This window comes from Emydura macquarii, unplaced genomic scaffold (genome assembly GCF_026122565.2).
Source record: "Emydura macquarii macquarii isolate MOO-44397 ecotype Brisbane River unplaced genomic scaffold, CSIRO-AGI_Emac_v2 contig_480, whole genome shotgun sequence".
In the NCBI taxonomy this organism is placed as follows: domain Eukaryota; kingdom Metazoa; phylum Chordata; order Testudines; family Chelidae; genus Emydura; species Emydura macquarii.
This window is the reverse complement of record NW_027130617.1, coordinates 1,941,059-1,963,116: the sequence shown is the minus strand read 5'-3', so window position 1 is coordinate 1,963,116 and position 22,058 is coordinate 1,941,059. Positions and strand designations below refer to the sequence as shown.

Below are 22,058 nucleotides of genomic sequence, written 5' to 3'. Positions count from 1 at the left end.
CATCTTTGAAATGATACAGTTGAAATACAAGTGGTTCAGAGACATACAACCAAATAAAACACTGTCACTTATAAATTGTTAAGCTGTATTTGTTTCGTTTTCATTATTTTTTGTTTGGTCTACCTGAAATAATTGATTTACATGCAATTTATCTTATCAAACACATTTCTATTTATTTTATAGTGTTTTGTGTTAAATACTAGTAGTACACTCAGTATGAGGTAACACAGCCTTGAGTTAGCATTTTGATTTACTTTGAATCAAGAAATGGAATATTGACCGAGTTATTTGAGTTATTCATCCCCTGAATATCAAAAAATGTTCTAGGATCTTAGTTCCAGCAGGTGACTTCAAGACTGGCAGAAATGGCAACTCTTGCTAAAATTGTATTTTGAAACATAACTTCAACAATCCCGTGTCCCCTTAATACATAGCACCAGTGAAGTGCAAAACTATGAACTCTGGGTATGAGATTTGTAGCATCAGAATGCTAATCACAAAGCATTACTGATGTATATTATAGCTTTCAAATAAATTGCTGTTTGTTAATGCAGAAAGAAATGGGAACTCGATTAAAAGAAGAAGAATCTGCCCACCAGGAACTAAAGAAGGCAACTAATGTTGCTTCTGAATTAGATCAGTGCATTGATAAAGTCTGTCAGATCATTACTACTTCATTACAAGGTATGTAGCTGAGTTGCTATTTGTGTTGTATCAGAAAATTGTACGCTAAAGGAGACCTGCAAAGCTTCTTTATTTTGTATATATTGTAGGTCAGAGTGGTGGTTATTTTTAATCCGTTTGGTTTTTTTATGTTCTTTTTTCAGTAGATGCAGACGTATTCCACTTAGGTGTGTGTGTGTGTGTGTGTGTGTGTGTGCCCAGTGCAGCAGAGCTGGAGCTGCCTAGCAGTACCTTTTAGTTTGAGTAGTGTTAGTTGTAGTAGTTTTTCCCTCGCTGGGTTTTAAACATTGTCCGTTGTGTGGGCAACTGATTCCCACATGTGATGCTTGCTCTGTCTTGGCGAGGCCAACATCAAAGCATTGTGCAATCTGCAGATGGTTTAAGGAATGGACTCAAGGGCTGCTATGTGGTTGTTGATACATATGTTCATGAACCATAATTACATCTTCCAGGGTAGATGCAGGCTTTGGTAGGGTGGTCCTGCAGTCCTTGTTTAGATAGACTCTGAGCCCCACTTCCTGGGCGGGGGGCGGGGGCGGGTACTGCTTGTGAGTCACCTAAATAGAATGAATGTCTGCATCTACTCGAAGAAGAAGAAATGGTTAGTTACCGTAACTGTGGCTCTTTGGGATGTCATGCAGATGTATATTTCTCAACCCACCCTCCATCCCCTTGGCATCGGAGTTTTGTTCTGAGCTTTTGGTGCAAAGGAACTGAGGGAGGGTCGGAGTGGTGCTGCTTCATGTAGCCAGGCATACAAGGCATAAACGCTGCCCTCTCTACAGGTACTGCTAGGCAAATTTCTCAAGTTCTGTTGTGTTGGATGCATTCACACTTAAGTGTAATACACTCTGCATCACATAGTGAAGAACCACAGTTACAGTGAGTAACCATTTCTTATGGCTATCAGTGTCTGTCTTGTTTCTCATTTCTTCTGGACGTCCCAGAGTGGTTCAGTTTCTTTTTTTGCCCTTATCTGAAGGAACGTAGGTGTTGAATCTTTAATGAGACCGTCTCTTCTCACTGTTTGATAGACGTTCATGTCAAATAGGTGTTAACAATAACAAAGTTCTAAACTTTGTAAAATATTAAGCAGTCTGATTAATATTCCCTCCCCAGTTAAATTTTTTTTCATTAATAACAAGGATGTCATAAATGTACTAGTTCTCCAGTCACCAGTAGTACTTTTAGGAAGAAGGTAAACCAGACTTGAATTTCTAAGATGACGACAAGCAGGAGAGAAACTTCTTTTTGTTGAAAAAACACTTTCAGGCATATAAAGAAGCAAGTCACCTATACAAGAATTTAAAGTATTTGTTCCATCACTTCAACATTAATAAGAAGGAGAAATTACAAGTTTTAAGTCCGTTACAACCACTGACATAGTTAACTACTGTGTTTTCAAGTTCCTGGTTTCATGTGACCTGATTACCATAAGATAACTTTCCTTGGGATCTAGTCTTCCTTATGTTTAATTATCTATTATGTAAATTACAGAGTAAGGGACCGGGCACAAATGAAAACCATTATTCCCATGATACAGTCCACCAGATCAACCTAGAGTATCAGCATTTCTTTGGTGGCTCTTGCAGAATTTAAAGATTCACATGAAATAAAAAATTAGGTTTCTACTACACATGGTTGAGAAAAGAACCTTCTGAATAGTGAACCAACAGGATACTATCCTACCGAGTCTACAGAAAGACTAAAATGATATCTTTATTCTATTCATATCAATTCAGTGTTGATTCTGAAGCCTAATTTAAAAAACACTGTCAACGTTGTTAACCATTTTACTGCTGATCATGTTATAGAAAACTCCAACTAGCTTCTTTTGGACTGTAAGGTAGACCTTGTGATTGGTCGGCCTGGGACTGTAGACACAATCTTGAGTATCTTTTTTCCCCAACTGACTCCTCATGTTAAGGTCATAATCTCACAGTAGATTTACTAACATACTTACAAAATACAATATTGTTTCTAACTGAAATAAAAGAAAAGATATGCATGGAAGGAACATGTTGCTTAGCAAAGTAGTAGAATTGGTTCTTTTTGCTTTTGTACTCCATAGGATTACACAGAAATACAACTCAGCTCAGAAGACATACAGAAAAGATTTGCACCTTAGTTGGGCATTTTAATAATTACTGTCATTTATTTAACTTGCCGTCTGCTTCAGCAAACAGTCCTACCCGCAGAACAACCAAGTCTTTTATGGTCACTTCTGAATTGGATTTTCTAGCGAAGTCACTCATCATAAGTTTTGAACTTGAACAAGGACATAATTCATTGACCTCTCAGACCACTTGTATGCAAAATAGCAAGACTCAGGAAAAACAGCTTGAAACTGGTGAATCTACTTGTAAACAGAAAGGCGTTCCAAAACGTGAATATAAACTTCAGCCTTCAGCTACAAGTTCAGGGGAATTTTCACCCAGTGGGATACAGTGGGTATAAAATTAAGGAATTAAATATATTAAGACTCCTACACATAAGAAAAAAGTAAACATTATTGATTATCCTTTTTTAAGGAAACAGAGACAAGGAGAGCATCTCGACGTTTTTTTTATTTTTTGGAAGGAAAAATAATACATCACAGCAGATTGAAATGTGTTGGTAATTTTATCATGAGCATGGACAGTGTTGTGTGAAAGTTGAGGACCTGGAGGTACAAGAAGATATGTTATGTTGAATTGCACAGGAACAAATATAAATCCAGAAGACATTGTTAGACTCTTATTTAAGAAAATTACAAATGTGAGTATTTTTATTAAAACCTAGATCTAAGTATAGTACTTTATAGAGCAACATACAAAAAGTAACATCAGACAGTGGGTTAAAATCTAATCTAGGAATAATATGTAAATAAAAAAAACATTGTTGAGAAAAGCTGGGAAATTCAGTGTTAAGAATGGGCATTTTAGCCTCAGTTCACAATGTAGCCTCACTTTAATGCATGATGATTTATTAATGGTGCAGTGTCATTCTTACCACTACGTTTCCTGCCTTTTTTATTTTTGGTTTGCCAGCCTTAATATTTTTGAAGAAGTTTTTTGTTTTTTTCCTTTCTTAGGAAAGAGTTCAAAGGCTACAAAAAATTATTGGATAAACACACATTTGGGGGATAATTTTGTATAGGTTTATAATCCCTTGAAAGTTTTTGGGGTAAGAGGGTTCATAACAGTTAGAGCTGAGATAACAGTAATGCAGATGGACTATAATAATTCATGTAGCAAATTATATAGCAAAAACATTTTCCTTGATTTTTAAATCATTTTTAGTGCTATGCATAGCAGGTTAGAGACATAACACTTTTAAAATATCCAAATAAGTCACCATGTGAGGTGCTTGAGAATTACGTTGACATGGAGGCTACACTTAATATGTGCATACTGAAGTCTTAAGGCTAAGTTGAGCCTAACTCTTTCCAGGAGCACAAAGGAGAGGGAAGGGTACAAGGCACCTTTTCCAGACCCTCATGTTCCTGCACAGGTACTGGGCAGAATCTCATACCTCAGGGAAAGCAAGAACTCTGGGTGAAATCCTGGCTTTGTTGACTTCAGGGGGGCCAGGGTGTATGTCTCTCTCTCTGTCTAATGCTGGCAATGTGCTTACCAAAGTAGTACTGGCTGCCTAATAAGGTACAATGCCTCTGGGAGCTTTGGTTGAGCCACAGACTGGCCCCAGTTGTACTAATATTGAAATATTTACAAGAATATCTTGGTGGCTGGTTTACAGAACACAAAGTGTTTACTTCCATGTTCCTTTGTGAAACACACTCAGCTGCAATTCTCTGCAAGGATAAAAGCAGATACCTTTGAGACTATTTCATATGTTATATGTTCCTGTATAATAGCTACAGTAGTACAAGCAAACATGTGGACCAAATCTAGGCTACAATGTGTCAAATTGATAAGCAGCTTTCCCCCTCTGCCCACCCCCTTTTGAATTGGCTGTCATTTGAAAAGCTATAGTACTTCTAGGTAGAGCTAATGATTGCTATGAAAATCAAGGATAATGGTGCATTTGGGAAGTGTTTGTTCTTGAACACTGGGAGCTGAGAGATCATAACACAACATATTCAAATCAGAGCACCTGATTTATTCAATGGTGTTGTCCATCCTAGTAATAAGAGTGACATTTTGTGCCATTATCAAACCTTTCAACCAAGTATTCAGGGATAGCATGTTTCTTGATATTCTTTCCCCCATTTTTGGAATGTAAAACTTCCTATCAAAGAAATAAAATTATCTCTTTTGATTAAATTCAATCACCAGAACAATTCCATTTTAGTTCTTTGTTCCTTTCTCAGCATCTCACTTTGTCTTTTTAGTCAAGGCTTTATTTGGCTATATAGTATGATGAAGCAGAAATGGTGCTATCCAACTTCAGATACAACAGATAAAACCCTGTCCCAATTAAAGTCCAATTGCAAAATACCAGTTGACTTAAGTGAGGTCAGGATTTCACACGGCAAGCAGCCAAGTTTGAGTAAACCAGAAATTATCCTTATTGAAGTGATATAAGTGAACAAAAGGAGGCAATAACAGAATATAAAACGTTTCTCTCCTGTGACTTTAGTAATTGGATGTTAAGGATTAATATAGGATTAGGCTTTTGTATTTGGGGAGCTGTAGTATACGATAAGAAAGGGAAATATGCAATAGGCCAAAGATTACTTACTCCAGTAAAAGGAAAAAATACACTCCTGCTTTTGCAGTCATTCTTGAAGTCATTTTGTATGCAGTAAAAGATCTGCAAGATGTGATTTGTTGTATTGTGTACAACAGCAACTAGAATACTGTGTGACTTGATAAATTGGCTGTAAGTACAGTCAACAGAAAATCAGCCATATGTTTTGTCAGCAAGAAATTTTTGTTTTCCACTTTGAATATTGTCCAAATATTTTGTGTACAGTAATTCAGAGATTTTAGCAACTACTATGTAAACTATATTTCTCTAGTCTTTGCTATTGGAGAAATAAAAGTTTTGCTTCAGTTTGTAATGTACATACAGTACTCATCTTAAAATTCATATAATTTAATATCTTTTCCAGAGATGTTTTGCTGTGCAGTTATGTTAGGTCAATTTGTTTTTCAGAAATGTTGACAGAATGTTTCTATTGAAAGTACCATTGTCATTGCATCACATAAATTGTGATATTAACTCAGTTAATCGATTTTCATTGAGAAGGAATATAAATATTATTCATGACTTGACAAAATAATCTACTGTTAGGAACCTTTGTGAGGCTTTTAAAAATAAATAAAAAGTAGAACTAAACGTATGTTTACACCTTCTGAAAATGAGCTATTTTGTATTGACTAAACTTTAAAAAATGTAGCTTGTATTTCAGAATCATGTATTGTGTATATAACTGTAAACTATCATAAAGAGTAGAATTGGATTGTGTAAATGAAATCAAGATTGCCATAATTTAAGACACTTGTAAAACATCCTATTAGTTCCCATTTTTATGATTGCTTTGATACCTACCTATGGTACACCTGCTGAGAGCATTACAGTGTATTACAAAAATCTGATAAAATATTCCACAGAAAGCTAAACAAATTAAATGTGTGGGGTGTTTTGTTTTTGTGTTTTTTGGTAGATCTTTCACACTGAAACAAATTTTTTTGAGTTTTGTCTCTGTTAACACACAGTATTATCACACAGACGCAGGTTGGGGAGACTGAGGTCAAGTAATACTGTAAGTTAATGTCTAATGAAATCAGGTCTCATCTCAATGTAACAATACACAAGCTTTTAATTTTGAGTCAAGATTGGTGGCTTTATTGTAGTCTCAAGTTCACATTGCAAAACCTTCCTAGATGTGCATCTGGACAGCTAATTAAATCCTTGTTTGTTTGGCACCTCAATAAAGAGAAGCTTTTCCCAGAGAAAGGAGACTATCTTGTCTGAAATGCTGTAGGTAGGACATAGCATTATGAGCACCCACAATTCACATTCAAGTCAAGGGGAGCTACGGGTGCCTAGCACCTCTGAAAATCAGGCCCAGTATGTCTGTACTAGAGTTATCACTTTTGCAAACGTAATATACAGCATTACTAAAATGCAGTCACCAATGGGGTGAGAGGGCAGCAGCTAAGTAGACAAATTGACACAGCAAATTTTGCTATGGTGGGGAAAGTTAAATTTTGGCCAATGCACTTTTATTGCCTGGCATCAGCATGTTAGTGCTGTGTTCACTTTTAGCCCATTATCTTAACTAAATCTGTATTTGATTTTGTTCTCTTTTTACAGTTATAAATCAACAAAGTGTTTTACTTTTGGGGTATATCTTGCAATTGTACTGTACGTCATCCAGGTGAACTAGTGTTCTCAGGCCATATTGCATTTATACATCAACAAGCTAGCTGAGACTCTAGTAATGTATTTGTGTAATATATCATCAGAGAGGGGGGGTATGGTCAATCTATGGATGTTGAGAAGTTTGGATCCTGGTAGGCAGACTCTGGGATGGACTGATATAGCTATGAATTATTAGTTAAACAGAGGTATACCTAGGTGTGGGTAAGGTTCATTTCAAGATATGTTGACATGGTGGATGTGTATAGCCTGTCCGATATATTGCAGGAATGAAGGAGAGACCAATATTTTCTCCTTGGTTTCTGTGATGCACATTAGAAGATGGCATAATGAATGAGGCCTTTGTAAGATCATCTATATGTGACACAAAACAGGCATAGTCAGTCTTGCTTTTGTGATGTGCTGTCCAGAGAGACCCCTAGCTGGGTTGGGGCTTGAATCTACCTGGACAGTCCCAGGCCAATCTTCTGTCCCTCTGTCAGCAGTGCCAGGGGGAGGGACAACGTTAGAAGTAGCTGCCCAAGAGTTCAGGTTGTAGACAACATCAGGCCTGGCTGTTGAGAATCAGAGCAGAAAGAAGCAAGCAGTGGGAGTCCGGAACGGTAGACACCAAGCTTAATGAAAGCGTGAATGTCTCCTGCTTGAACCTCAGAAGATTTTGCTAAAGGCTGCAAAGGTAAGGAAATCTATCTGAAATATTATTTTGCACAAGGAAAAGGAATAGGCCTTTTTGGTTGGACTGTCTGTCATGTATAAAGCTAATTTTTAGCATTGATTTGATGGCTTGTTTGTTTAGTTTGGATGCTAGCTGCTCATCCCAGTGGGGAAGAAAAGCCCACTCTGCCTGGCTGCTTACACATTAACGTGGAGAGTGTTACTTTCAAAAGGTTCAATTTTTCTTGGTTTTGCAATAAGTGGGAAAATTAATATGTGAGAGAGTAATGAACAGCTGCATCTTCTGCTGGTAATATTGTTTGCAATCCAGTGATGCAGCTGCTTACATCAGCATCCTTATTGTCTTTATGTTCCCTGCTGGACACATGTAGATCACAAAACCACCATTCACTTTTGTGCAGTTGCTATTTTCTGTGCAGGCTCAATACCATGAGTGACGCAGATGAAGTCAAAGAGTCACACTGGCAGAGCTGTGTGAGCAATTTTGCACTGTGCTAATAGCCTGGTTCTAATGAGTACTGTAAGGTTCTCATTTTAAATACCACCAAATCCACATAGGCATGAAGTGAGGTTGACTACTCTGCCGTAGGTCCCTACAAAGCCCTATGCATCACTTTTAAGGGGGTGAGGCATAAATGGTGCATAGGGCCTTATGCAGGCTGTTCGCTCAAGGGTGAATTTCACCCTTAATTGTTTTTTTAAAATTATACATGTGTCGATAGTGCCAGGACAATTGTTAATCAGGTCTCAGTCCTCCTTCCTCACCCAACACTATATGACTACAAAGGGCATGGTAGACTCACCCGCATGACACTGCACATGATATAATCAGGGAGTGTAGTACCTCATATGTGCATGCATTAATAAAGGCCATTAGTATTTTTTCTTTGTATTTCAATTGGACCAAATATTAGGAGATGGATTCTGCTGCTGCTACTAAGGCTGAAGCATGTTAAGATAGAAGCTAATCAGGATTTTTCCATTTAAAGGACCCCAGCGTGGTTACTATCCTCACCACTTATCCCTCATATTGGAAGACAATCATCTTGTATCTACCTTCCCCCAAGATAACTGAAGCTTTAGTATAGACAAGACTTGATCCTGCACAGGACTAGGGGAGGTGCATGTTTCACTAGTAATAAAAATACTTTGAAGAGCTCAGATAGCCTTTGTTCTTTCAGACTAAACTAAAACAATTTAAGTCTTACCATCAGAGGAGAGCAAGAGAAAAGGGAATATTACAAGGAGAAAATGTTGAGAAAGGTGAATGGGAGGTAAAATTACTAAAATCAAAATGGGTTTATTTTTCAGATATGTTTTACCACGTATGGATGTAACCTGGTAAAAACATCTCATCCCCTTATTTCCCCAGGGAAAATATTCTGAATAGATTTCAGTGTTAGATTGCCTTTATATAAAGGTTAATCAGAATTTTATATAATGGTCCTGGGGGTTTTAGTATCCCTCGTGGCAGAAAAGGGACAGGATTTGGCTGTACTGAACATTAAAGAAGATTATTCATTCCTGGTCCTGTAGTCTTCCTTGCTCCTGTATTGCCAAACCTAAGTAAAAAGTCTGTGCTGCCACATATTGGCAAACACGAGGCCTTCCTAAATCATGGCCTGCACTCCACAGTCCGTGAAGGCACTGCTGATTATGTTACTTGGGTGCTGGTGAGAGAACTGCTAATATAAACAAAGGGGAGTTTTTTGTTTGTTTTTTTGAATTTTGCACAGAAACGAGAAGTGGAGTGTTATTTTTGCAGGATTGTTGAGATTTGGATTTCTCTCAGCTTGACAAAGTAAGTCTGCTGTTTTCATAATTCTGCTAATAGTAGTACTACTTTCCCTTTAATTGCAAGGAAATCTTATTAAAATTACAGACCCTGACATCTTAGCTGGCAATAACATGACCTGAGTTGAGCTACAGTAAAAAGACATCTCTGGTGTAACTCCAAAGAAGTCAGGGGAGTTAAGCCAATCATGATTTTGGCCTATTGTGCCTAAAAAACCTGTTTAAAATTTTTTGACATGTGGAGTGTATTTCTGAAGTGTAAAGTGGTGGTGTGATCTTTCAGATGAAGGTTAACTTTAGCTGGAAGAGAAATCTGAGAATGAACACCAGACTGGTTTAAAGTACTTCAGTATGTATCTTAAAGTATTTTGCTTTTTTTCTTTAAAAGTACACCATGTAAATACACTTATAAAAAGACAAGTTATAATCACACCATTTTTAGAACACTCAGCAAAGATTTTAAATTATGACAAACCATTAATGCATTCACTGATGCATAAAAATATCGAAGATGAGGTGAATCAACAAGTTGCAGCTTTGGTTCAGTAATGGCACCCACAGGTAAAAGAGGAGATTACAGCTACTTCACCTTACCAAATACAACACTAGCCTTTTGTGGACTGGGCTCTGCCTCCTTTTCACTTCATAATATACTACAAATAGACCATTCCAATTATTTAGTTTCTTTTTCTTTCTCTTTTTCTTTCTTTCAAAATCAGCGTTTCAAACAGCTTCCAGTAAGGATTGAGATGACATTTAGGAGTGGTTGATTTTGTGTGAATTTTTTTAAATAATAGATTGTTCCTGTCACAATGTGTTTGGCACAGAAAGGACATATTCTGTGTAGTCTCTCGTTTCTGTTTTTAGCATTGTCCTCCGAATCAATTCAGTGTCGTTGTTGTTGTCAGCCATTTTTAGAAAATGTTATTCTGCGCTCTGCTATACATATTCTCATGAGAGCATTGCAAGCTAGGGTGGGAAATGGCATAAAATCCAGTCTGCTCACATGAATTCAATTGTTGCAATGAAGAGAGACGAAAGTCAAAAAGGTATCATTCTCCTGAGAAGCTAGCGTTTAATGAGCAGAAAGCATCATAGGAAGTGAATCCATTCCTGTGACTAGATAAAGATTGAAATATCACAAATTATTTGAATGTGATGCATTTATTTTGAATTACCTATAATGATTAGCTAAGGCCAGGTAAACCCCAGTCAGACTGGTATGGGGATGGACGGGTAAAGGTGAATTGGAGAACATCAGAAAAACAAAATTTTGCTTCTAGAGTGCATTATGAATTTTGTGGCATTTACTTGTAATAAGAAAAGTATTTTATATTGTACTGAATTATAGTGTGTCCCTTCCAAATATCTCAAGCCCATCACAAACGTTCTCATATTAAACGTTATATCCCTTCTATGAGATATGTATGGTAAATGGTAGGAAACCATTGTGACCAAATTGAGTTTAATTCTAATATATAGTGTATAGATGACATTTTAAAAAGGACCAAAGTGAATTAGACTCGTAAGACACATTTAAAAAATGACTTGGGTATTTAGGATACTAAGGGCTTCTCTACATTAGAAAATTGTGCTGCTTCTTACTATACCAGTACCGTTAAAGTGGTACAACCCCCCAGTGTGGATATTATTACAGTAGTATAAAGGTGCTTTAAACTGGTGTGACTATCCCTGTACGAAAAGAGAGAATAAGCTATACCAGTATAAAGCAACCTTATACCATTATAACTGTGTGTACACTATACTGGAATAATTAGGTGTTAAATAAATTACTCCTATCAGACCCCGTTATCTGACTACTAAATCTGTGTAGACCAGGCCTAAATTTGACAAATTAAATTCACATAAATCAAGTTTAACTGAATTATAGTGTTCTCACACACACACACACATGCCTAAGTTTCATGAATTCAGTTTAATATCACACCTTTAGTTAAATTAGTGCAAATTTATGTGTTGACAAGGCCATAGTTATGAAGTAGAACTTACTTTGCTTCCTGCAAGTTCAAGAAATATTCTTTCATCTTGTCCTTTGGACCTCCCGAAAAGGAGATGTTGTAACAACAAATGTATCAAACATTTCTGATATTCGTGTTCTTGTATCTTCAAATTAGTCCGTTGCAGTTACGATACCCAGCCCATGGGACATATTTAGCCTGCTGTAAGATATTTACCCAGTCTCTGGGACTGCTTCTATAGCATGAAGCTTCTATTAAAGAAATATATTTCTTCTATTTTTTTCCCCCACTAAGCTTTTTCAGTTTTTAACTTCATCCCCGCCTTATCCCTCCTTGTTTACCTGTCATGTCCTAACACCTGGGCTGTTAAGAATATTCTGGGCAGGAACAGTTTCCTTTTTTAGTCCGTATGCTGCCTAGCACAATGGCAGTTTGATCCTTGATTAGAGTTCCTAACTACTACCACAACAACCCTTATAGTTGCATTAGTTTTCATGCAGTTTATTTGTGGCTAGGATGTTGAAGGGATTTGGCATTGCTCTTTATAAAATACTGAAATACTGAAGCTGGCGTTCCCTGAAAATTAAATTTACAACCACAAAATCTCAATCCTGGAAATAATTACTGTGAAATACAAATATAATGGTGTAATATTTTTGCTTTGAGGCTTATATTAAGTTCACAGGGAAAGAATGCATCTGCGTTCATCAAGTAATTTTTAAGTGGAGCCATTCCCTTCTCTGCAAACCTAAAAATGAACATTTTCCTTAAAAGTGGTGCTTGAGATGAATGTAGCATGACAGGACTATGAAAATGTTCCTTTAATAATAATACCAATTAAAGTGTTGGAGAGAATAGCATATATATATATGTGGCTGCTCTCTCTCTCTCTCTCTCTCTCTCTCTCTCTCTCTCTCTCTCACACTCACACACACACACACACACACACACACACACACACACACACACACACACAAAATCTGCACCTACATCATCAAAAGTCGAATCCATAATTCACCACTGGTGGCTAATGGTGCAGTTCTATCTGTAACGGCTACTTATGTAGCTCCAATTATCATGGTAGCTGAGTAGCTCACAATCTTAAATATATTTTTCCTCACAAAACCACTCTAGGCAGGGAAATTCTATTATCCTAATTTGCGGATGAGGAATGGAAGCAAAGAGGAGAGACTAGGTAATTTGCCCAAGGTCACACAGGAAGTCTGGGGTGAAACAGAGGCTTGAACCCATGTTTCCCATCTCCCAGGTGAGTGGTCCATTCTTTCTATGATAATAGCAATGGTGGATGAAATAGAGTGTAAACAGGACTCAGGCTATTTTACTAAGTTGCTTAGTAGCATTGCACCTGAGAACATTTGGAAAGGTTGATTTTTTAAAAACAAACGGAGGGCTTGCATCTCATGATCCTGTTAAATTCCTAAGTCTGCAGGATGGTCTACAGTTTCTCAGTTGCTGGGGGATTAGCAGCAGTGGTAAATTATTTGCCTGTTTTTGTTCAGTGTAGAGACTTCCCAATTGTGCAGTGAAGGCTTATTATTAGGAATAATCTACCAAGTGGTGGAAGTTCTCTCATTTTAATAATTTAAAACTGGACTCTCTAAAGTCCTGGAACATGTAATGTAGGGAGCGATCCTGCAGTTCCTGGACTGAGAACTGAATAACCCAGTCAATCTTTTCAGTCTCTTAAGTGACATCCACCCACACTAGATAAGCACATTAGCAGGAAATTTCTGCTAAAATGGCCAGAAATAAAATAGCTGAAAATGTTGCCATTTAAATGGTTAATAATAGGGTTGAGAGTAAAGAAGTAGTTCACACCTTTTATCCTCTTGATAGAAGCAATAGGCACTGTAGTTTTTATCTCCCCTAAAAACATCAAGGTAAAATCACAGGTGAGGATATAGGGTTTGCCTTAAATAGCTCAATCAAGGTAAAAATACCTATCTTGTCTCTACTAGGCATATCAAGGTAGCTATCTTGATGTAAAGACATCTTGTCACCCAGTGAAGGCACAGCTGGCAGGTCGCATTTGGGAAGTCTCCTTTGCAACCAGAGGGCCTGGGAACTTACTTTTCATATAGAAACCTTATGTTCTGCAGAGATGGATGGAGTTCACTTTGCCCAATTTACCAATGCAAGAAAGGAGCTGCATCATCATCTCACCCTGAACTGTCAAAATTATGTGCATTATTAATGTTAAGGGGAACAAAAAGCAGAAGTCCAAGCTAGTATTAATTTAGGTGACCTCCAGATTTATGCTTTGTTTAGGGTTAGATTAGAAATGTCATCTAAATTCTGAAAACTTAAGGGAATATTTTTACAGAAACATTAACATGGGGTGTACGAATCTGTATAATGTATACTGTACAAAGCCCATCAACTTGGCTGTGGTCTTGGAGCACATAACAAATATCCCTTTGAATTGTGTTGTGTGGCTTGTGCTCCTCAACCCTGACTCACTGCAGCAGTGCATCGGCTGCTCTAGTTTATGCTGGTTGCCAAAAGCAGACAGGGATTGCCAATGTACATGGAAGCCTCAGCCATGCCTCCTGAACCAGACTCAAGGAGGAGAATCCATTGTATTGACTATACTGATGAAAGAGATCCTCTTATTCTGAGGTGAGTTTAGGGGGCTAGAAAGCCAGTTAGTGCAGCCATTCAGCAGTGAGAAGCTTGAACAGAGGGGAAAATCCAAAACATATGATGCACACAAAGTAAAGCCATTACTAGACAGCCATGAGGATGTGGAAATTCATGACAGAAGAGTAAAGGTGAGTAAATGATTGGCTTTTACTTCCTGCTAGCCTAGAGTTTTTGTTTGTCCCATTAGGCCTTTTAATGGCATAACACTGCAAAGTTCATGGCCCATGCTGCTCTCAAGTCCCTCTGCTGCTGTGGCTATTTCTGCATTGGTGTGGGTCCTGGGACTCAGCCCACCTTAGGAAACTGCTGTAGTGGGGATCCTGTTCTACAAGGTGCTTGGAGGACTCCCCACACTAAGAGTGGTAGAGCAGCTCTCCTCTGTGTCCTGGCCCAGGCAGTTGCAGCTGTGGGAGCTCTGGCTTGTGCTTTCCTGCATCCATGCTGCTGCCTCCTTTCTATTGCTTAGTGCTGACTCAGAAGGGAGATAGAAGAAGGTGGGGCTCAGGCCCCACCAGATTCTGTAATACAACAGACTGCCACTAGAACTGGTGGAAAAATTAATTGTGAAGAGGTGTCATTGCATACATTAGCATTTTTTTATTGAATAATTATTTGCAAATACATTTTTTCATCATTTACTCAGCTCTGTATTATCTTAGGCTTCAAGGGGAGTACCTGAATTTGGTACCAACAGACATGGAGGTTCAGCAGCTGGCTCCATTGGAGTGGCCATAGGCAGAGCAGCCCCGGAAAAGTCCTGGACCAATGGTGAAGTCAGGACTCAAAAGCAAGAGATGTCTGTGGCTGCCTTGTACACCAATGACATGGACACAGTTAGTACCAGCATCTACCTCATTGGTACCTGACTCAACAGACGCCCACAGGCTGGAACCCCGGAGTCAATGGTATGGGGTTTCTGCCATTCTCACTTGGTACCCGGGAAGGGACTGATGTACCTGTGCCATCCTGCATGCTGAACCCAGCCCTGTGCTCATCTGTGCTTTTCCTAGGGGAAGCAGAGGAGTTCCCTCATGACCTGGAGCAATCCCAATTGGTCTTAAGAGACCTTTCCTTTGGCACTGACAATGAAGAATGGCTCCCCCCACCTCTTCGGCAAGGCACCTGCCCCAGAATGAGCGGTGTCAGCACTCTCCAATCTTGAGGGTGATTTTTGACCCGAGAAAGGCTCGGTACCAGAGCAGGTTGCGTGGCCTCTTCAAGAATATTCTGTTTGAAACGAAGGTCCCATGCCATTTGAGTCCACTTTTAAATGATTTACAAATCAAACAGCGCTCTTTAAGATGGTCCTCACCGAGACAAGGCAAGCACCACGTGGGGGGGTTTCTTGTTGGGGATCGCCCCTCCACACAAAGGACAATGTTTACACCCTGGGAAATGCTAACTATCAACTAAGTAACAATATACAATAAACTAGGCTAGGACAAAATGTGAGGTTGTGAGATACAAGCAGACAGAGCTTTGACTCCAGCCAGTGAGAAGAACAGAGGCAATCAGGGCAGTGCCACCTCATATAGCCAGAGGAGGGGCCACAGCCACAAGGCAGGAATGCCACCCTTCTACGGGTACTGCTAGGCCAAAGTGTGCAGCTCTGGTATGCTGGGCGTGCACACACCTCAGTGGAATACACATCTGCATCACATCTCAAAGAACCACAGTTACAGTAAGTAACTGTTTCTTCATAGTGCTTGATCCTTCTCCCATAACGACATTGGCCATAGTAAAACCCGTAGGGGACTTTAGGGGGCCTTTGGCTCTTTTCCCATACAAGGTTATAGAAAGCTCTGCTGGAGGCAGGCTGGGTTTTTTTGAGAGGGCAGAGAAAAGAGGGTGGTTGATGATGTGGATGTTCATGTGCCGGTTTTGGGGGTGGTGGTGGAAAAGCTCAATTCAATAGCAAACACTCTCTGGTAAGACTATGTTGGACTGAAATCTCGGTTATCTATATTCTGTCAATTTCAGTAGTGTGTAGTTCTCATATTAGCCACTAGATGGAAGTGTTTCACAATTCTATATTAATTACAAGCTCTTTAAGATGGGTCTCGGACTCCTTCCAGGACTAACTATCACTGAAAAGTTAACATTTATAACATAATAGCTGAAAGCAGCTTCTATAAAAACATGTATTTTTATATATTATTAGGACTGTACTTTTTGGTATATCGATTTCCAAGTAATTACATGGAACACATAATAGTAATTACACTGAATAGTAGTATATACATGGAACAGTCATAACTATTAGATGGAAAAGTATACAAACTCTAACTGCAACAAAGGAAAAAAAATTCCTAGTGTTCTTATTTTCTATTTGTTTGTGATCGAACACGAATGATGGTGTATGTCTATAATAATTTTAACAAAACACTGTGCACTAGTATATCACCTTTTATCAGATGATCTCAAAATATTAAGCCTTACTAAACATACAGCCTTAAGTAATGACTTTTCTTGTGATACTTACATAGCCAGTGTGGTACTAGTTCTGTTTTACAGTTGGAGAAAGTGATGCACCAAGAGAGGAAACACCCAATTAAGCAAAGTATTTAAACAAATGCTTAAGTCATCCCTATTCAATGAAGTGCTTAAGCATGACCTTCAATAGTTTGCTGTACTGGGAGTCTAGGTGGCTGTACCCACTCACACCATGAATCAGTGACAAAACTGAGAATAGAACCCATGAATTCTAGTGCCAAATCTCTGTTCTAACCATTAGATAACACTCCCTGTTAAGAAAAAAATAAAGGCATTTGTGAGCTGTTTTAGACAGGTCACTATTGAACAAGAACTTGTTCTAAATGTTTTTTTCCTCATGAAATAAAGATTTATAAATGATTAACACAGGAACATTATGAGGAGAGAGAACTGCACAAGTCTCACAAGAAAGATCATTATGTAGAGCTGTATCTCTAGTAATCTCTTCTTTAATCTCTATGTAAACATAAATTAAGACATCTGTTAATTTAACTTTGCATGATAATTAAATAGTATATCCTTTGGAGCTACAAAAGATTTGATATAAGCTATATGCATCTCTTCCCAGACTCATCTATTCTTCTCGGGACTGAGACTATAAACCAGAGGGTCTGTGTACAGGGAAAGAGAGAGAGATTCCTGGATTAGTGGGCAATCTGCATTTATCCACATCCCACCCCTTAAATAAAAATGGGCCAGAAGTAATCTAACCTGTCAAATACTGTGGTTGCAAAAATTTAGGCCAGGGGTTCAGAACTTGGTTTATTAATTGTATTGTGGTGGTATGGGATTGTTCAGGTATTGTTTTGTCTCCATTTAACATCAGTCCCATGAGATGACAGGGTTAACAAAAAACATATAAATGAACTGAGACTGGCATAAGGAAGGTGAACAGTGCTGTGGAATTTCTTTTCTTGAAGGATCCATTTGCCACTTAATTTGCAGAGTAACTTAATGTAGTGTTTTGCAGACAAATCAGTAATGGTGCGCAAGTAGTTGCATGTTTGGCCCACAAGAACTTCATCTTGTGTTTGCTAGCAATCCAAGAGGAGAAACACTTTTTTTGATTATGGTGTAAGGAGAGTATTTCTCACAATTTGTAAGTATGAATATACTCTGGTCATTCTCCACAGACCAAATGACCTCACTGAACATTACATGGTGGGGACTGTTGTCTGGCTTGTAGGAAAAGGTGTGTGGCCCCTTTAAGGGCTAGATGGGAATGACTTACTGAAGTAGCTTCAGATCAGGTGAGAGAGGGGATGCTGACCTAACTTCCTCTTCACCCAGTGACCAGAAGAGAGGGGAGACTATTTAGGTCCATGATGGTGCAGAAAAAGCCCTCTTTTTACCTGGACCAAGCAGAGCAGCACACACCTCTCACTCATGGACGTATTTATATCTCAGGTTTTGTCATGATCCACTATGGTCATTGCGCTAGTCGCGCCTTTCTCAGGAGGCTGGAAAGGGCTTTTTCCATCACTGACAGTTTGGCCAAGATGAGGTCGGATATTTTGCCTTCCCCACAGTGGGTTGGGGCAGGCATGAAATAGGGGTTAAGCTATGATCTCACAATTCATTATGTGGGGCGGATGTACAGTGCAGGTACTCCAGAGAAAGGGGATGCAGTGATCAGATAAAATGGATTTATAAAAGGATTTAAAGAAGGTATCCTTTAAAGGAATGGAAATGGGGTTTGGGCTACTATGATTGGTTTGACAGTATAAAGCCCCCTTTAACCCTCATTCACACAGGGAGGAGAAGTCCCAGCAGCGGGTTGGCTGGGGATGAGGAGGGCAGCAGCCCCCTGACCCTTGGATACATGTAAATAAATATGCAATTACCTTTACTGTGCACTATCTGCTGGGTACTTCCTGACATTTAGGAATAAAATTGCAGTCTAATTAAACCACCTCTAGTGTCTCCTGTCCTCCTCCCGGCGTAGCCAGCCAGTGCTCCAACTTCCTGCATCCTTGATTCAGCATCCGACTGTCTCTCTTTCTCCACAACAGAGTGGGAGGTTGCTACGGTGAGAATCAGATGAAAAATGCTATATATTTTTATCTGTAGATCTCAAAGCGCTATACAAGGAGGTGTAAATACCATCATCTCCATTTTATAGATGGGAACACTGAGACAGAGGTTACCTGATTTTGTGCAGAGTTACACAGGTATAGGTTTTTTAGTCCACTTTGTGACTCTACAATGTGTTCTGATCTTCACTAGGAAAATTACCTTGTGTTTTGTTTACCCTTAGGGCTGGGCTACATGTGGTTTGTTGTATCAATTTCACTATATCAGTTTAGAAACTGATATAAGTTAAATTATTGCAACCCCCTTATGTAAACATGATTATATGAGTACAAAGGTTAACTCAGTATAGCTTATTTCCAGAAACTGTGTGTAGACCAGCCCTTAGATACTATAGATGTTTAAAGTAGTAATTATTTTTTATTATTTGTATTACCCTACTGCTTATGAGTGCTGCATATAGATTAGTCCTGCAGTTTAGTTGGATAGCGGTCCAAAAGCAAGAACAGCACTGTTCCTGGAATTCATCAGTAGTTGTTATTACTGTACCAGGAACCCCAACAGATACTATTGTCAACTTTCTCCTTTTGACGGCCTTTTTTTCCCCACTGTATCTGATACTAGACTTTATTCCATACTATTAGCTTACGGCAATGGTCCAGGAAAGATGAGACTTCAGTGAGATATACAATACATAAAACACATTTATGACACATTGCAGTGGCAATGCTCTGTTGGTAGGTTACGATGTCCAGAGAATAAAGATAGTGCTGTGCTACGTGCTATAGGCAACCAGTGCTGTGTCCTCAAGGAGCATCTACTTCCACAGGAGTCATCTACATCCAGAAGTCTAGACATCTATGACCCACTCTTCTCACATGCACACATGTATGCAAAATGGATCTCTTTAGAATGCTTTTCTTTTTTCCTTCTAATTTCTCAGCAGTCAGATAACTGAGACTTTCAGAGAGAAAAATCCTCTGGCCTTTTAAAACTTACAAAGAAACCCTTAAACATTTTATATTGTTCTTATATTAACAAAGTAAAATTTATTAGCAGACAAATAATGAAAGTCTTCACAGCATTTTGAACATGCAAAGCATTGGCTAAGTATTAAATAATATTAAAATAGTTGCTTGGGGGACAGGATCTTGTAGATGCACTAAATAACAAAGGAGTTGCTTATGTCGTCAAGAAAGAATGTGATATTTTTGCTGAAAGGCTTCTCTCGTGTGTCTAGGCTTCTGCATGTGAAACCTATGTAATACCAAGGTGCTGGTAGTTGGTACTGTTGCACAATAATCACCCTAAATTTGGATAACAGAAATTCCCCTGTCATGGAGAGTCTGCATTTTCCTATATTTGTTGTGGGGAAGGACTCAATTGCAAGGAATTTTCAATTCAATTCAATTTTCAATTCTGTTGATGTATGAATCAGGTAAGAATCCAGCTTGCTTTCCCATAGCTGCATTGGCGCTGCAGTCACAGCAGAAATAAGTAGTAGTAAAACTTATTTTTGCTGCTGAAGAATGCAAGCTAGACTGAATGCTTACAGGGAGCTGACGTGTTGAGTAAGAGAGTGCTATTTTTACAGTCACTTTTCTGTTCATAACAGCACTTGAACAGTTCTGCCTTTCTGTAAATCAAAATCTATAAACACTTCCCTTGGGAGAATAGTGTTGTTCTTTTTATGACCAAAAATGAGGTCAATATAAGTCATAGTCATACTGCATAGTAGTTTATGACTGACTTATTAGACTCTTGTCAGATTAATCCAATCCTGGTATGCAATGGATCCCCCATGGCATTATGTTTTCTTTGTAAATAAAGAGTAAAAAGCATATATTCTTTTGTGCATTCGTATGTGTGCATGTGCGTGCACGCATTTGTACATCTGATCTGCTTTCGAGTCTATTTCCAAATGTCATAATATTCCTATGTTTCTAAATGTCATAATGTTCAGAGCATATTATTGTACCATATGTTCCCAAGAAGCAAACCTAGGTTCACATTAGCTGTTTTTAGTCTGGGGTTCACTTGCTGGAAGCAATATTTTTTGCATTTTTCATCTTTATTTTTTATACCATTCCTATTTTAGTCAAAAAGCAAGATCACCTTTTATATTTGGCCGTGGAGGGGGTGTCGTGTTAGTGTGCTAAGGAATGTCACATGCCACTGCGACAGCTGTGTTAACACAATTCCTTCTGTCTGAGGATATTTTTATTTATTATTTAAATTACATTAGTGTCCACCATGTGCTAAGTATTTTCCAAATACAGAAGAAGATATCTCTGCCTCTGAGTGCACAATTTATAAAAAATGGGAAGTGTTAGAGCAGCGTTGAAGCTCCTTGGCTTTTCTTTCCAGATCTGCTTCTGGTCTGAATTTATTCCTAGAAATACCAGCCTCAGGACTGATGATAACCTGAATCGCACCACCTACCAGTTTGAAGGTGGGTCAAGGAAGCAAAATCTCCTGAACAGCTTGCAGGCTTCTGGAATGCTACTTGCCTGTCTGCTCACCATTATCATTCATTTCATTTTTAATTTCCATTTGAGAATCTTCAGGCACCAGATGATGATCTATTATTTTTATTGTGGCAGCACTCAGAGGCCTAAATTGAGATCAGGGCCCTATTGTTCTAGTTGGTGTGTACCCCTAGTAAAAGACAGTCCCTGGGCCAAAGAATTTATAATCTAAATAGACGGAGGAGGAGGAAATGGAAGTATTATTATCCCCATTTTACAAATGAGGAATTCAGGCCCTGATTAACTCAGATTAACTAAGAATTGAACCCAGGTTTCTTGATCCAAGTGCAGTGCCTTAATTTCAAGACCATCCTTCCTCTCTGTATTGGTGTGACAATGTTTCTTAGGTAGTCATGTGGAGATGCAGAAATGACTGCTCATTCAAGCTTTATAGTTAAAGACATTGCCTAATTTATTGTACTCAAGTTGAGCCCAGCTCGTCACCTCATCTCTGTAACACTTATTTCCCAGACCCTTGTCCGCATTTATTCAAAGATATTCACAAGCGTAATTCTCTCCAAAGATACTGGTTAAATGCCAACATTGAGATCAGATACTTGAGTGCACCTTGAGAGTAGCACTATTATTTAAAGAGTGCCAGAAGTGTGCTGTACATAACATGACGGCATGGAAGAAAACACCAAAGGATAAATGCATTAGACACAACAGTACTAAAAATTGCACCTGTGATTTATTGACAAATACAGCAGAGACCCAGTTCTATTTTCAATTTCAATATGGGGTGCAACTTGGATTCTGGGCTCTGTCTTACGCAGGTGGGACTGAATAAATGACTGCAGTTCTCACCTTGGCCAGGAGAGAAAACTAGTGAGTTAGATGTGGTCATTCTGTCTGTTCCTGGTCTCCCTTGCCATCATAC

General features: G+C 38.6%; 1 protein-coding gene across 1 annotated transcript in view; it reads left to right on the top strand.

The window, feature by feature from the left end:
* The window catches only part of KIF14 (kinesin family member 14), a 64,901-nt gene extending 58,525 nt beyond the window's left edge, over positions 1–6,376 (top strand). The window contains exons 28-29 of the mRNA XM_067538302.1: positions 555–684; positions 2,756–6,376. Coding sequence (XP_067394403.1) covers positions 555–684; positions 2,756–3,141 — 516 coding nt within the window. The 3' untranslated portion in view covers positions 3,142–6,376. The remainder of the gene's footprint in view (positions 1–554; positions 685–2,755) is intronic.
* The last annotated feature ends 15,682 nt before the right edge of the window (positions 6,377–22,058 follow it).